General features: G+C 33.6%; 1 protein-coding gene across 3 annotated transcripts in view; it reads right to left on the minus strand.

The window, feature by feature from the left end:
• The window catches only part of ADGRG6 (adhesion G protein-coupled receptor G6), a 107,755-nt gene that overhangs the window by 28,474 nt on the left and 62,029 nt on the right, over positions 1–17,252 (minus strand). For all 3 annotated transcript variants that reach the window (XM_058170603.1, XM_058170594.1, XM_058170611.1), the window contains 8 exons: positions 16,106–16,220; positions 15,838–15,899; positions 12,222–12,429; positions 10,847–11,012; positions 8,481–8,621; positions 6,103–6,231; positions 3,531–3,576; positions 1,443–1,549 (listed from right to left, as the gene is read on the minus strand). In XM_058170603.1, coding sequence (XP_058026586.1) covers positions 1,443–1,549; positions 3,531–3,576; positions 6,103–6,231; positions 8,481–8,621; positions 10,847–11,012; positions 12,222–12,429; positions 15,838–15,899; positions 16,106–16,220 — 974 coding nt within the window. The remainder of the gene's footprint in view (positions 1–1,442; positions 1,550–3,530; positions 3,577–6,102; positions 6,232–8,480; positions 8,622–10,846; positions 11,013–12,221; positions 12,430–15,837; positions 15,900–16,105; positions 16,221–17,252) is intronic.

The raw sequence follows: 17,252 nt of genomic DNA on the forward strand, positions 1-17,252 counted from the left end.
GGCTAAAAGCAAGGTAATCTTCTATGGAAAAATGGGATTGAACAGATTGCATTGCTAATTCTCAACTATAAAATTTCCCACCTCTAAGAACTGCTTTTTCTTAATTAAAACTCCTGGCCAGATTTAAAAACATGCTGTTTGTATGGAACATGATAACGATGTCATCTTTAGATTTTTCCGTGCATATAAATCTGAATGAAGATTCACTAGGGGACAGGGGTGGACAATCTGAAGTTTCTGTCTTTAGGGTCATTTTCTAAGTAATTTATCTTTCTCAGAACAACATGATTGTAAAAGTGGCCATACCAGATGAGATTCTTACAGCACAATTACACACACACATACCTATTTATACTGAAGTCCCACTGAAATCCATAGACTCCCCCCAACCAACTAAGTATAGTCTTTTAGCATTAAACATTTCAGAAAAAAATACTGAATTATGATATTGACAGCCTCTGAAGTTGTTGATGTTAACTTTGTTGAAAGAGACAAAAATTATTCCATACTAAAGCACTCAGCCACTAAAGAGGTGTAAACATCGCCTGGTAATGGGTACCACTATCTTAAATGCAGCTGTAGATTGGAAAGTCTTATACATTTCTGCACAGAAATAATCCTGGAAGTATTATTAACATTTTCAGAGTGGAATGCTGCCAAGATTCTACAGACTTTTTCCTGTCTTCATTTTTAAAACTTTTACAAAAGTATCTGCAGCAAGAGAAAGGACCCACTGAATTTATTTCAAAGAATGTTCTTCTTTTTGAAAAAAATATACGGAAGTAGAATGTAACAATCTTGAGAAGGGAATAGAAAAGCTTGCAACATCACTAGATCTATGGGAGTCATATATTAACTTTGTGGGTGTGATGTACTATGACTTATATGAGGGAAGAAGGAAGGGAAAAACTCATTCTCATGTTGTAACTTAGAATTTGAAGCTTATTGGTTTTTAAGAAGTTCAGTATTTAACACATCTTTTCCTTTCTTGCAGTAGTTTAACAGGGCCACAATTTTTAAAAAGGAAAAAAGCCAGATAAATTCCAGAAAAGTTTTTTTCCTAAAACAGCCACAGATATACAATTTCTGTAACAGATTCTCACTCTGGACCAGAATATGTAAGAAAATGCATAGTCCTCTATGTTGCATTATTAAATGTATGCATAAGGGTTAAAACAGAATAAAATCATATGATGTCTCCATCAACGTTGAACATTGCTGATGAGGATGTGTTTCTCAAGTTTTCCTATGAAGATAATGACACATTCTCCTCTAATACCTAATATCATATTTTGTGGTATCAAGAATACTACAATTCAGAATAAAAGAATAAAAATATTTCATGAAATGTTTGGTATGTTGAAAAGCAGCTCATTTAAGAAAAATACCTCAAGGAAGATAGCAATTTGTGAATGTTATGAAAGAATAAAGCTGGCACTTACCATCAATATGCCAAAATGTGTAAGATGATTGCAGAGACAGACAGTCTCATTTTCATTTGACTCGGGATGTGCATCGCAGCCTGTTGTATTCCACCCACCTTGGCCTCCTACAATAATTAATGATTATTAATTGTTAATTGTTATTGATCATCATCATCCTTTAAAATTTGTTGATGTATGTTTCGTATGTACAACCTATGAAAACAGCTTATGAGAATTATTAAATAAACAATGCAGTAAAATTATATGTGTGTAGATATATAGTGTGTACATAGATACACACACACACACATATATATATTGAATGATGAAAGCAAAAATGGACAAAGTGAAAGAGGAAAGGCAACACATGAAGAAAATCAAAGATTACACCCCACAGAAATTGAAAGTTTATTACCGTGTTTCCCCGAAATATGTCTTATATTTTTTGGAACCCTGAAATAAGTGCATGGCCTTATTGCCATATGCTCAAAAGCCTGATTGGGTTTATTATCAGGAGATGTCTTATTTTGGGGGAAACAGGGTAGCAATTACTTAAAGAGTTAAAAAGGTAGCCAGTAAGTCTTTGTAAAAAGGACACTGTATTTCTTTAAGTTGATGGTACCAAAAAAAAGGCTGTATCTCAAATTCCAATTTTATCAATCCCGTTTAAGGGAAGACCATAAACAGAGATGGACATTTTCATTTTGGCAGCGGAGAAATCTATCCTATCTTAAAATTTATGTTGAGGGTAGTAAATCCTGCTTTCTTCTATCATGGCTCCTCCCTTACTTTATCAGAGTTTGGGCAGCTAGAACAAATATGATGGAATGATAAAACATACATTAGGTTTAACAAGCCGATTCTGCAGAGGTGCCTACAGTTGACAGTCACTGATGTCAAAATGGCAAGTGTGACTGAGCAACCGAAGCACTGCCAATTTTATGTGTGATAAAATTGACATGCACATTAGAAAAGGAGAGTGTTTCAATTGTTGACATTGTTGACTGTCATTGAAAACGTTCCTACAACTCTGTGATAGCAAGATGGGCAATAAGCTAATTTAAAACACTGAGCAATTTAACTCAATGGATGACACTATGCTTCTACCTATTCTCAATGGAAGGATTCAAAGACTGTTCACAATTGCCATGCATGATTACTGAATACTTTCAACAAAATGTTATTCATATTATCAATCCTTCCAGTCAGGTGACACAAAGGCGGTCCAAAAAAATTACGGATGAAGATTAGGATGAATTTTAGTTGTAGCCAGACAAATGGTATGGACAACTATGGCTCATCTCTTTATCCTTCATAATGCATGTTCCATTACTTGAAGTAGGTCCTCTAGCTGATATTTGATAGAGGTTGAAGCTCCCCAAAAGTATTTATTACCACCATTAGGGACTAGTGTAAAATCTAACCTATGCCGATTTGGATGCATCTCAAGAGTTCCAGCAACTGCCCCCCATTAACACAGCTTTTCATTACTCTAGAGCAGTGGTTCTCAACCTTTTCTTTACCATGGACCTTCTTTAAAAACCTTTTGTGGCCCAAAGACCATAGCCACAGACCACCAAGATTTAACTCAAGATTTAAATCATAAGATTTCTTCAAGCCTTCATGGACTCCCTGTGATGACATCGTGGCCACACACCCCCGGGTGGTCCATGTACCACAGGCTAAGAATCACTGGTCTAGACAATTACAGTAAGTATCCGGATAGGCATAATTGCTTGATTGTAATCACTTTCCAGTCTGGATAGGAGAAGTTGCTTAGTTGTAAACATTTTCCAGTCTATTTTCTGATTAATGAGTGTGGTCTAATTGTTAAAAGATTTACAGAAGGGGCAAATCCCAAAGAAATACATGGAAACTATTAATCTATAATGGATGGTTGGATTATATTACATAATTGGATTATATTAAAGGGTTCACCACTAGAGGGAGGCTCAGTGCCACTGGTAGACTAAACTTTTAGATTTTATGTCTTGTATAAATGATTAGTAGGTTTGAATGTGAATTGTCTTACTGCTAAGTAAATAAAAAGTTTTCAGAAATGCCCCATATTTTCCATATCAAAGAAAATGGGAAAATTAAACTTACTGTTCTTGTTCATATCCCAAAAAACACAAGTAGCATTAGGAGCCTTCTAAAAATTAAACAAAAACAAAAAATTAAAAACAAAATTGTCTCTCTTTAGGTACATGAATTAAAAAGTAACATCTTCTAAAATGTTATTAATTAAGCAAGGAAGTTAATTTTCCATCTACATTTCTTCCCATTTATTGTTCTAAACTTGTAAACACATAAAGAACTAAAGAACAAATTAAAAACAATCTTAAATGAGTATTTTCAATTAAAAATCCAAACTTTTGAACATGCACATTTAATCAGTTGGATAACTACTGGAGAAAAACAATCATTGTGGAATTTAAACCTTCAGTTCTGCTGAAGAAAATCCATTTTTCTGAAGTCAGTGTTTGCTTAGTGAGGAAATCATTCGTTGGAAGAAAATGCTACATATTCTAAGATGTTTTAATTTTGTGGCTGTCTACAAACTGAAGGATTAGAAATGATTAAACTAAGACCTCTAACAAAGAGCTAATGTGAATAAAAAAACAGAAAGTGTTTGCAGGAGTTAATTGGTGATTGTGGATTAAGGAATGTTATCCTGTCTACCAAAAATTAATTGTTCTTGAAAATGTTCTTGAATCTGAGATCACTTTTGCCCCACATAGTGACACTTAATTGACATGATAGCATCAGCACTGGTATTACTGTTTTGCTTTGTAGATTCACAGCAAGGAAAAGCAACGAAAGCTTTGTCACTCTGTTCTTCTCTTTCTCTAGTTTCTCTCATTAACAGTTGTGAAAAAGTATAGACATAATTGGTCGTGGATTCCTGTACATATGACTGGAACGTATACACAATCTCTCTTATTCATGAAGAACAAGAAATGCCAACACATTTCTTTAAGAATATACTTACTATTCACATGTTTTCTTGAACAAGCAGCCATGTAACTGTCATAAACATTATAGTTTTTTGTGGGATGGGGTATATATCTTTATACTATACATTAATGATCTTTGTGACCATATCTCAAGTAATTGTGTTCTCTTTGCTGATGATGTCAAACTATTTAACACCACAGACAATACTTCTATCATTCAAAACGACCTTGATCATCTAACCGCTTGGTCTAAAAATTGGCAGCTCCAAATTTCAACCAGCAAATGCTCAGTCTTACATATAGGAAAAAAGAACCCAAAAACTAAGTACATACTAGATGGACATTACCTTACAGACGACCCCCATCCCGTTAAAGACCTTGGAGTTTTCATGTCAAATGATCTAAGTGCCAAAGCCCACTGCAACTACATAGCAAAAAAAGCTCTAAGAGTTGTAAACCTAATTTTGCGTAGCTTCTTTTCCAAAAACACCACACTACTAACCAGAGCATATAAAACATTTGCTAGACCAATTCTAGAATACAGCTCACCTGTTTGGAACCCTCACCACATCTCTGACATCAATACAATTGAACGTGTCCAGAAATATTTTACAAGAAGAGTTCTCCATTCCTCTGAAAACAATAGAATACCTTATCCCACCAGACTTGAAATCCTAGGCTTAGAAAACTTGGAACTCCGTCGCCTTCGACAAGACCTAAGCTTAACTCACAGAATCATCTATTGTAATGTCCTTCCTGTTAAAGACTACTTCAGCTTTAATTGCAATAATACTAGAGCAACTAATAGATTTAAACTTAATGTTAACCGCTTTAATCTAGATTGCAGAAAATATGACTTCTGTAACAGAATCATCAGTGCTTGGAATACTTTACCTGACTCTGTGGTCTCTTCCCATAATCCTAAAAGTTTTATCCAAAAACTTTCTACTATTGACCTCACCCCATTCCTAAGAGGACCATAAGGGGCGTGCATAAGCGCACAAACGTGCCTACCGTTCCTGTCCTATTGTTTTTCTTTTCTTCTTCCTATATATATGCTTATACCTCCTTATATTTACTCATATATGTTTATATACTATATAATCTTTTTGTATGATACCTACATATATTGTTGTGACAAAATAAATAAAAATAAATAAATAAAATAAATAAATAAAATAAATATGCAGAGGTGAGATTCAGCTGGTTCTGTCCAGTTTGGGAGAACCAGTAGTGGCGACTGCGGGAGGCTCCGCCCACCCACCTGGACATAATGCTCAAGCCTCTGCGCATGCGCAGAAGGCCATGCGCATGCGAGCGTATAGAGCCCGTGTGCGCGCTCACATTTGCGAACTGGTAGGGAATTAAGTTAATCCCACCTCTGGGTATATAGAAAAACAAAGTTTCTGATCTATGTTTAACTCACTCTGAGAATTACCCTATAACTTTATGTATACCATTTTCAATTCAAAGGGCAAGAAATTTTACCTTCAGTTTTTGTCCCCCAGCTTCCTGATTTCAGGGTTGATTTTGGAGAAAAAACAACAACTCCGGAGCCATAGAAAATAATTCAGAGGTTGCCAATACATGTGTATTATGTAGAGGTATTTCTGTTTCTAAAAACCATTTTGTTTTGCCTTCCTGCTCAGTAAAGAGAAATGAATATTTTGCTGCTCTAACTTAATCAATTATATTTAAAACAAAAATTGAAGATCTCTTACCTGGATGTTATCATGTTTGAATGTATGCTTGACTGTAATTTTCACAGCCTCCTTGAGATCACGGATAGTAGCATTCCCCACACTGCATGCTACCACATAACTGGTTAAATTGGAAGGAGCTTCTGCATCCTTTAGGATATTAATTAAAGATTTATAGTAAAATGTGATTTTGTAAACCCCCATTTAGTAACAAGAGTTCATAAATTTATTTCACCACATTACCAGAATGATAGTGCCAGTACATCCTGTTCATTAATTTAAAATGTTGTTTTTTCCCTCCCAGAAAGTCTGCTATTTCCCTTACTGCTGCAATGCATAGTTTTGCATTGTCATTCTGAGAAAATGTTTCCCTTTTGATATTAGTTTGGAGGCAAACCTGAGTTAATTCACAAACAATGCTGACTGATATCCAATGATATAATTAGATTAATTCCCAACGTAAGAAGGAATAGCTTTTCTTATCATATTAACAAAACCTGTTTACAGAAGGGAGATTATGCTTATCTTATGCTTTATTACTACTTTATACATTATCCCATTATGAATATCCAAAAGGGATATTTAGGCATGATTTCTAAGATTTCTAATCTTACGAGAAGGAATAAATAAAAATAATAATATCTATAATAAATAAATATAAACAAATAAATAATATAAATAAAAAGATATCAAATTTTATGACATTATTTGAATGGACTAAAATTAAGATTTGTTAGAAGTAAAAGGAAGGAATATAAAGTTGCTCTATTTGATCAAAGTTAACTGAACTGTTATTTCTGGCAACCCTTAATGACTTTTGCAAATACCATGATAATGATGAAGTTTTGTTTATGGATAAGAGATGGGTATGGGAAGAAGAAATCATTTGTAGTAATTTAAAGGAAAGTGAAAAGTTACCAAAATTTACATATTTTTCTTGTGATGAAGATTGGAAGTGATTGTATTTTTCTTTATTATATTCTTACTTACTAATCTTTGCATCTTTTTTGTACCTTTTACTCTTTTTTAAATTTTTCTTTTAGTTTGTGTGAGCTTTTACTATTGTAATTGTTATCTTTAATGAATGTATTTTAAAAAAGAATTTCTTTGAACAAGGAAGAAAACAGAATAGGCATATTTATTATATCTACCCAATCTTATACAAATACACACATTTAACCTGAATTTAATAGCACCAGAACTCTATTTTAAACAAAACAGAATATTATATTCAATTCCCATGTATCATTCAGGATTTATTTCTATTGGACATGGAAGCTCTATTGTATGAATGTGCTATTGAGTGCATATGTTCTTTATAAAATCTTGAGGCAATTAATATTACATATTATTTGAGCATTTTCCTCAAATTAAATGTAAATGTTTATTTATGAAGACAGTTTTATCTTGTCTTTCAGGACATATTGCAACATAAGAGCATGCAAAAACAAAACAAAACAAAACACCAGTAAAATTAATAAAACAGAGTGGAATAATAATGTTTTCAAAATTATTTTAAAAACCAGAAATAAAGAGGCCCATATGTATTTCACTGAGTAATACATTCCAAAGTTATGAAGCAATTGAGAAGAATTTCTACCCATCAATGCATTGTTCAGCATGACAGCAGGATCTCTTTAGTAGATCACAGAACTGAAGAAAACTCATAAAGGTAATACCTGCATATCAAGAAAGTTTTTATACCAAATTATTTCAAATCCTGTAGTTCTGATATTCTTTAGTCTCCCTTCCTATAACTGTGCATTTTATAAGTTTATTTAAACTTACCAAATAAATTACAAGACTTGTTTTTATATACCAAGATTAAAAATAAGATCTTTTTTCTTTTTAATTATCAATGCAATCCCTTGTTTGGGGGTGGGGCAACTGATTGGAGCTGAGCGTTTACTGGCCAGATGCCCTTCCTGACCTCTATGCAGAGTTCACAGCAGACAATTACTCACTGCACCCAGAGAGAGAAATACCTAGGATCCAACTCACAGCCTCCTGATTGTGAGGTGAGAGTACCATCTCTAGGTCACCATGCTGCTCAAGGTTAAAAAGAATAAACCAACAAAAATTAAAGCAATGGAAAGTAAAAGAGCCTCTACGGGTATTTTTAAAAACCTACCCATTAATTTCATCATTCAATTCACTTGCTGTCTAAAATGGCCTTTACAGTAGAAAGGTCTTTTAATATATTTGCTAATCACAGTAAAAATCTTGAAAAGATTTTATCAGATAACGAACACACAGAGGTAAAGTGAATGTCATCCTGGTATTCCTCTTTCTAAATTTATAATAGGGTCCTAAAAACAGTATCATCTCACTAAAATTATAAAGATAAATTTCAGTGTTCTTATATTCTTTACAAAATCATTAAACATATTGATGCCTACCTGGAAAAGTCCATTTTTATTGAAAAAGGTGAATTGAGCCCTGGATATTGCTTCGAGATCTTCTTGATTTAAATTATTTAGCAAACTTGGAGGCAAAGAAATAGTAGCAAGAGAATTTTCTTGGTTTTTATTAAAATCAATCTAAAACAGAAAAAATAAAAAAAACTCTATCAAAATAAAAATAGAAACTATTTACCATGTTGAATGGGGGAATATATTGCTAATTATTTAGTTAATAACAAGTTTAGCCCTTCCTCAGCATTATGAAAATCAGTATTTATTTTGTTTCAGTTCATAAGATTATGCCCTTAAAAAGAAAATTTTAAATTCTTCTCTATTAAACATAAATATCAATTTAATATTGTTTATTTTTACAAAACACCATTAAGGTTAATTTACTAAAAAGTATTTCCATTTAGCAGTCTATTAAATTCATGTTATACAAGATCAATTTCTAATTTTTTTTCAGAGCTATTGCTTCCCTAATTTAATGGGTGGATAATAGTGCTAAATATATTTTGGTTTGAGAAGTAAATAATTAAGTGAGTCTTATCTCACCAACCTCCCTCTCAGTGAAGCAACAACTAATAGTTGAAATAGAGGCCACCTTCATGAGCTGTTCAACTCATAAATCCTAACAGATTAAATTAGACAATTTATAGCATGGGCCAAATATAATGTTTATCACAGAATAGTACTAGTTTTCAAATTCTAATATCTTGTGTCAGGCTTTTTAATTTAACTTTCTGTTGAAAGTTCATGGAACAGTACACAACACAACAGTACTGCATAAGCTAGCTCAAACCCCTTATCAGGTAGGCCACAGCCACAAAGCTTTAAATCAGAGATAGATCACATACTTCAATCTAGGAACAGAACACTGCTTACGTGCCCTGCTGGGAACCACAAAGAGTGTGGCCAAAAATGTCATAACTTCAGAGAGAGTAGGACTAAATTGCTCAGGCTGATACCAAAAAGTAACTTCCCCATATCAGCTGCATTTTCTACCAAACCTATGAGGTTGCCCTCCCGTAACCATTTAAAATGCACTTGTAAGAAAACATTCACAGAAAACTGAATTGACCCTGGGTGACGGCAGAGAAAAGAATAAACCAAGAACCTGTGGCCCAGTAAACAAAATTGTTTCTATTCGTTGACCATATCTCAAGGATAATGTGGCTAGCATGCTGACCTAGCAGGATGGGATAAATAATAATAAGGTCACATGGATGGCTTTTTCTAAAACATTCCACACTCTGCCTTTTTCTTTGTCTTGTCTTTGCTATGTAGTGGGCCAAAGGTATACAAGCTCTGGTTCTGATTTTGCTCATGCCAGTTCAGAGTGTCAGTGTTTTGTTGGGAGCCCAGTATATACTGTTGCATGTAAATAAAATTATATTGTATCTTCAACATGATTTTGTTGCTTTAAGTGAACCATGTTTTGACAATAACAATATTTAAGGGCTTAAAGAACTTATTTGCCCTTAAACCACTCCATGAGAAAAATCTAACCAGTATTTTTTGGGGATGAGAGATGGCAGCAATTTTTAAGGAGTAAAATGGGTGCTTTGCTTTGAAAAACATATTTTTGGCTTTTAATAGCCTCCCAAACTCTCCTTCTTACAAACATCTGTCCCCAATCACTCTCAAGGTCCATGGGCCGGATCTGCCCCGCAGAGTGCTTAGATCTGGCCTGCAGGGTCACCCTGGAAACAGCAAAGGACTGGCCTGCGGTGCCTCTGCCAGCAAAAATGGAGCTCGGGCTCTTGGGCTCCATTTGTGTTGGCAGAGGACTAGCAAAACAAACTAAAAGCAAAACAAAATAAAAGGAGAAATGTTTCCCCTTTTGCATTTGAGCATCCAAGAAGGGACAGGAAAGGAGAAAGGGAAAGAGGAAAGACCAAGAAAAAGAAGGAAGACAGTAAAGAAAGAAAAATAAGGAAAGAGGGGAAGGAAGAAGAAAGGAAAATGAAGAGGGAAGGAAAAAGAAGATAAGAAAGGGAGAGAGGGAGGGAGGGAGGGAGGAGATTATAATGGCAGGGTCTGAGGGAAGTCCACCACAGGTGGTGACATCTTGTCCACCACAGGTGCCGACATCAAGTGTTGAGCTGGCCATGTGCCCTGGCCACACACATACACACACCGAGATCAAAAACAACCTGATGTGGCCCTCAATGAAATCGAGTTTGACACCCTTGCTCTAGGATGTGCTAGAAGCTACAAATGGAGTGGTAAGCACATGTGGGTTATACAGCATGGGTTTCTCATCCTTGTCTTGAATTGACAAACTCAGCATAAATCACTGAATTAGTCAATGGAATTCATCATATCTTGCTTGAAAATAAACCTGGAAGTTCTTGATATACCTGAAAATCTGAAGCATTGTTCTGGGGAGCAACACTGAAGAAAGAGCCATTGAATAAAGATGAATTCAAGGATGAAACTCCAAGAGCTAAGTTTGGGGCTGAGATCCTCATGGAGGGACCTACAAACTGAATCTTCAATGCCAAGGCATCAATTGTCTTTATAGCTCTAAAATCAAGCAGACACATCAAATTCATTAAAATAATGAGATTTAAAAAACTTCGAGTCCAAAGAACCTTTGCATGCATTAGTAAGTATTATTTTTGGCACAGATTTACCTAACTTTATACTGTTTTTAATAATTTGGCTATAGAATAAGTTTTTTAATCGTTGTTTTAGTCTGTATTTATATGTATTTTAATTGCCTGTGAACCGCCCTGAGTCCCTAGGGAGATAGGGCGGTATATAAATATGAAAAATAAATAAATAAATAAATAAACTATAAAGGGAAAAAAACCAAACTGCAAAATATTCAGATACTTGTGAGCAAATTCTACCAAAGTACAGCATGTCCAAAATGATGGAAAAGAGAACAAAAGTCATATACAGGTCATCCTTTTTCCCTGCTGAAGGAGGGAAAAAATGCTTCTTTCCCAAAGCTTCTTTTTTCTCTTAGAATGGAAGTATTTCATTGAATATGCATTTTTAAACATGGATTATGATGCTCCTTGATGTTTTTTAAGCCTAATTCTATTTTTTTAAATTTTGCTCATAGTGATGGGGAAATCTTTTCATAACTGAGTGATACTGGAGAGATATCCAGGACTCTCGATAGTTGTTGCCACCAGAATACAATTATAGTTATTTGCAAAACCAGTTGTATCCCATCTATTAGCATGGCCAGAATAGGAGAGTATCTGCAAAAGCTTTATTGGGCAGTATAATTTCCATTCTACCATGCTGGGAACCATGATTACTCCAAACAAATGCATCTCTTTTCTGGGCATCTGTTCATTTGGATTACATTTGCAGTTAAGAGTTAATTGATGTAACTTGAGGTAACGAGTTACAGTAATTTAATTCAATGAAACACTTCTTTGCTTGTATCTAATACTAGGGAATGTTATTAGCGTCACTAGCATGTCCGTTCATACTTATATTTTAACTAGCTTTCACTTTGACTTATTTTAACTGTTATGATCCTAGAGGAAAACTGATTTAATATTAAAATAGTAGATTTACTATCAAGCCCATAAATTGAGAAGTTAAGCTACTTAAAATCATATTTCATTTTTTAAATTGATTTGAATAATTCACTTGAGAGAAGTTAATTTTAAAATGCAGATAAAGTTTCACACTGTTTATATGTCCTACCAACATATAAACATTTAAAAAAAACTCTGCATATCACTCAGATCCTCTTCCCGTAACACTTACTCATAAGATGATGCAGCCAATACATTATCAGAACTAGTTAAAATATTAGAAAATATCGTGATCACAGTAAAACCCAAGGATTCATCGATTTCTTCATCGTTCACAATTTTTTTTAGTTTCTGGATCACATCATTGACTTTGTCTGAAGTCAACTGCTTCCCTTCTCCTGTAAGGTTCAATAGCTGGTTGGCTATGTCAGCAGCATTTTCTGAAAGTACACAAAAATGGCAATATATGCCAGTTAGTCGCAGAAAAAGTTCCTTTTTTCCAATTATAGCAAGTCTATCAATGATCAGGCTGTGTATGTACTTAGTGTGTATTTTGTTTACTGCTATAGTAGAGCTTCCAGAGTGCCATTGAAAATGATAAGTTAGGAAATAGCTTTGGACAGTAGGTGAATGTACTCTGCTTTTTAAAAAAATATTATTTTTTATTATACAATTTTCTTTGTTATGTATAAAATTTCCATATCTACAATGGCAGTGTACTGACTGGGTATAATCTCTTTTAAATACAAATAATAACTTATACATACAGTAGCTATCACTATTGTTCTCAAAATCTATTCATCTTATTCTTCACATAGCCTTATTAAACATATTTAATTAAATGTTCTATTCAGTTTTATTTATAATTAGTTATAATTATAAAAATAAATAATAGCAAGCATTATAAACGTCATATAACCATCACATTTGTAATCATTATCTTCTAAGCCTATTAACCATATTTACTTATCCTCATTATTCAATGATCATTATTTAATTGAAGAGTTATTTCATTTTTATTTACATATCCTCCTTGATTCTAAATTTCTAACTTCTGCTTCTATTTTCTAACCAATGATAACATAATTCCCAAGTTAAAAAATATTGTTTCCTCCTTATCCTTAATTTTCAATGTCAATCTATCCACATTCTAGTATTTTCTTTATTACATTTTCCTCTATAGGTATATTTTCATTTTTCCAGCTTTGTGCATACAAAATTCTCGCTGCTATTACCACATGTAAAATTAAATACATATTTCTTTTATTATATTTGTCCAGTAGGATATCCAACAAGAACATCTCTGGTTTTAGTTCTATTTGTTGTTCTATTTATCATTTCTTCTAGCCACATTTTTACTTTTAACCAATTTTTTTTGCCATAGGACAAGTCCACCACATATGATAGTAAGAACTATCTTACTATCTTACAGTATCTGTTTGCATTTCCAGCATTTGGGAGATATATTTTGGAACATCTTTGCCATTCTTGCTGATGGCAGATGCCACCTATAAAACATTTTGTAGAGATTTTCTTTGTAGGCTGTTGACATTGTCAATTTATAGCTTCTTTCCCAGAATCTTTGGCATTTATCTATCATAGTTTCTTTTACTTGTTCTTCTTCCATTTTAAAATTCAATAGGTAGATATATATATTCGTAGGTTTTCAAAGGTATAGATATGTTGATCTTGGCGTATTCGGGTCTTTTCCCGTGTAAGGTTACACAGGAAACCTTACATGGGAAAAGACCCGAATACGCCAAGACCTACATACACACACACACACACACACACACACACACACACACACACACACACGTATATATTCTGTCCCTAAAAATATCTGATCTAATTCTGAAGGTTCTTTGTAAAATCCGTACATTTCTGCATCTTTCTTGTATCTTGATATTATTTGCGTAAGTGGCCACCAAGACAAATCAATTATTTGATTTTTCAGTTCTTGTTTCAATTTTAATTCCCCTTGTTAATTTAGGATATCTTTACATCTTATCATTTTTTCCAGTTCAAGAACATTTGGATGTATTAGTGCTTCCATCATGGATAGCCAGACTGGTATTTTCATGTAATTATTTTCTTTCATTCTTTCCCATACTAAAAGCAAAGCATTTCTAATATAACATCTTTGAAAAGATTTACGTATTTTATTTTTCCCATACCACATAAATGCATCCCACCCTAATTGTAAATCATGTCCTTCTAAAGTCAATATTCTTTTGTTCCTCAAATTAACCCATTCTTTCATCCAGGTAAGTATTGAGGCCTGGTAACACCACTCCCAATCAGGTAACCCAAATCTCCCCTTATTTTTAGCTTCATGTAGCATTTTCAATTTTATTCTTGCTTTTTTTCCCTTGCCAAATAAACTTTAAAATCAATTTATTTAAATCCTCAAAAAACTTTTTTTTCTAGTTTTATTGGAATTGTTTGAAACAGAAATAACAACTTTGGCAAAATGTTAATTTTTGTTGTAGCTATTCTTCCAAACATCGATAGCTGTAAGTTTTTCCATTTTTCCAGGTCTATCTTTATTTGTTGTATTAATGTAAAATAATGAACTTTAATGGTTGCACATCTTGCCGTTAACCAAATTCCTAAATATTTTACTTTTTTTTTAACACTGTTGTTTGGCTGTTTCAGACTTTGCTGTTTCAGTCTGTGTTTGATTGTTTCTTTCATTTTCTGGAGTCCCAAAGGTGCTTTTTCAAGTGGTAATTGGACTTTCCAGAAAGTCCAGTTGCCTCTTGAAAAAGCACATTTGTGACAGCCATGACCTGGATGACTGAGAATTTCCATAGACATTTCATTCTCTGGGTTTTGGAATTCATTTGTTTTGCCTATCATATATAAAGCTAGTATGATTTTGGTGTTGGTTTTGTTTTGTGTTATACAGTTCTGTCCACTGCTTATGGAATTGCTGCATGATGTGGCTATGTACATGGTAGCTCAAATAGCTGAAGACATACCATATTTTTTATGACACACCTTTCAGAGGGTGAAAATTTGGGAGCATCTTACTGAATGTAGTCCTCCCCAACCTCTGAAACTGAGGTTTCAGAAGCTGAAAAAAGCCTCTTAAAAGGAAGTTTCAGAGGCTGAAAAAAAAAGCAAGGTACAGAGCTCACAACTAACGAACCTGTTGGTAAAGTTCACCTCTGAGAACACCTGATTGGGGATATTCCGGGAGGCCATCCACCTGCCAATCAGCTTTTTTCTTATTTTCCTCCCAAAAAACTAAGGTGCATCTTATACTCTGGTGCATCTTATAGTCCAAAAAATACGGTAATATGCTGAATGAATGCCTCAAACATAAAGATGCTCTTTAAAGATGACAGATGAGAGAGGAAACAGGCTGTTCTAATTTGATAGCTGCTTAATTTGTATCAATAGACCTATCTTATGGGCGAGATTCTTTATCTTTAAAGCAATTTTTCTGCATGATGGGAGTTTAGTCCTACCAAAATTACTCATGTGGTACTAGGGTGAAGTGTATTTTGGCCACATTCCCATGGGCAAATGCTAAAAATGTTCTGATTTTTCTTCTGTAGGAATAAAAAAAAGCCTCAACCTGATAAAATATTCTGAACAGAATTTAAATATTTATGCTATAAAAGACACCATGCTGTTGTTGCTTTATATATATCTACAATAAACATGGATTGTGCTTTAGAGTCTAACAAAATTGCATAGTTCTTCAGTTAAAGCTTAAAGAGTTTTATATCAGAGACTAATATCTAGAAAACTTTTCTTGGCAAGGCCCAGATATGTCTGAAGCTTGGAAAAGAAATATTTCAAATTTATCTAGATGGAGCATATACACAAACCCTTACCTGTACAGTTTCTAAGATCAGGAATACCCCAGTAAGATGTGTAATTATTCAGGCTTAGAAAACTAAGTAAAGATAGAACAGAAAATACCATTAGCAATGAATATGGAAGTTCTTATGAAATCACATAGTCCTTCCGTATGGTTTTAAATTCTTTGTATCTTTTACTTCTTCATTTTTAAAAACCTATATCCATCCCTTTTTAATTACATCCGTAGTATACTTCATCTCAGTCTCACCACTAAGCATCTCATGATCTTTGAGCTGTTACCATGTTCGTGATGCCATCTGGGTAGGGTTGTCATAGCAGCTAGTGGTGGCAGTGTCTCTTGGTCCAGTTTCTTTCCAGAAGTAATTCATAGGCTGTTCCTGAGTCTCACATTTTTCTATAAGAGCAAATGAAAAGCAGTGAACCAAACAAATAACCATTAACACTGTAGCTTCCTAGTAAAAGTTGTTAGACTGGTCTGAATAAATCAGGTTTAATTTTATACTAAGTTATTTTTGTTTACAAATACTTAATGGAATGAGTATTTATAAAACAAAATGTACATCATTGAATACAAATGTGTTTTTCCAATTAGAGACCGAAATCATCTAAAATCAGGGAAAAATTAGTATCTGTGGGTTTTTTTAAAATCTATATATTTTAAACTAATTTATAATCTAACAATCATAATAAATCAGGAATGTGTGGATCAGGATTGAAGACCAAATGATTCTAAATGTCCTTGGATCTGAATTGATGGTTTGCAATGCGGTATTCAAAAGCTCACTACGTTGCTCAGTTTTACTATCTCTAAGTTAGAGCATTGCTCATGTAATGGCCCATTTCTAGTTAAACTAACTCTGATCTGGCTTTGCCTGAATTCCATTACTGTTTTGCAGTATTATTCCAGGGCCATTGTCCCAGATGTTAATTCCTTCCCAGATCAGCCACTAAATCCTTTGCATAATGTTCTTGCTTCTTGTATTTTCCTTGAATGACAAGTTGAATGTCTGAAAGAGAGACCTGAGGCATGGGCCATAAGGCACAGGGTACTGAGAATAAAGCTTCAACACAAAACGTTTCTCAATCATAAACAGTCTTTACTCATTCTGTTAATTCGTGAGGAAACAAGTGCAAAAGACTTCAAGAAGCTTCCATTTCCCCATAACACTTTACCTGAACACTTTACCTGACTCAGTGGTCTCTTCCCATAATCCCAAAAGCTTTAACCAAAAACTTATATATATATATATATATATATATATATATATATATATATGTATGTATGTATGTATGTATGTATGTATGTATGTATGTATGTATGTATGTATATATACATATATATATATATATATATATATATATATATATATATATATATATATATATATATATATATATATATATATATAGAGAGAGAGAGAGAGAG

The sequence above is a fragment of the Ahaetulla prasina genome, chromosome 1, assembly GCF_028640845.1.
Source record: "Ahaetulla prasina isolate Xishuangbanna chromosome 1, ASM2864084v1, whole genome shotgun sequence".
Classification (NCBI taxonomy): domain Eukaryota; kingdom Metazoa; phylum Chordata; class Lepidosauria; order Squamata; family Colubridae; genus Ahaetulla; species Ahaetulla prasina.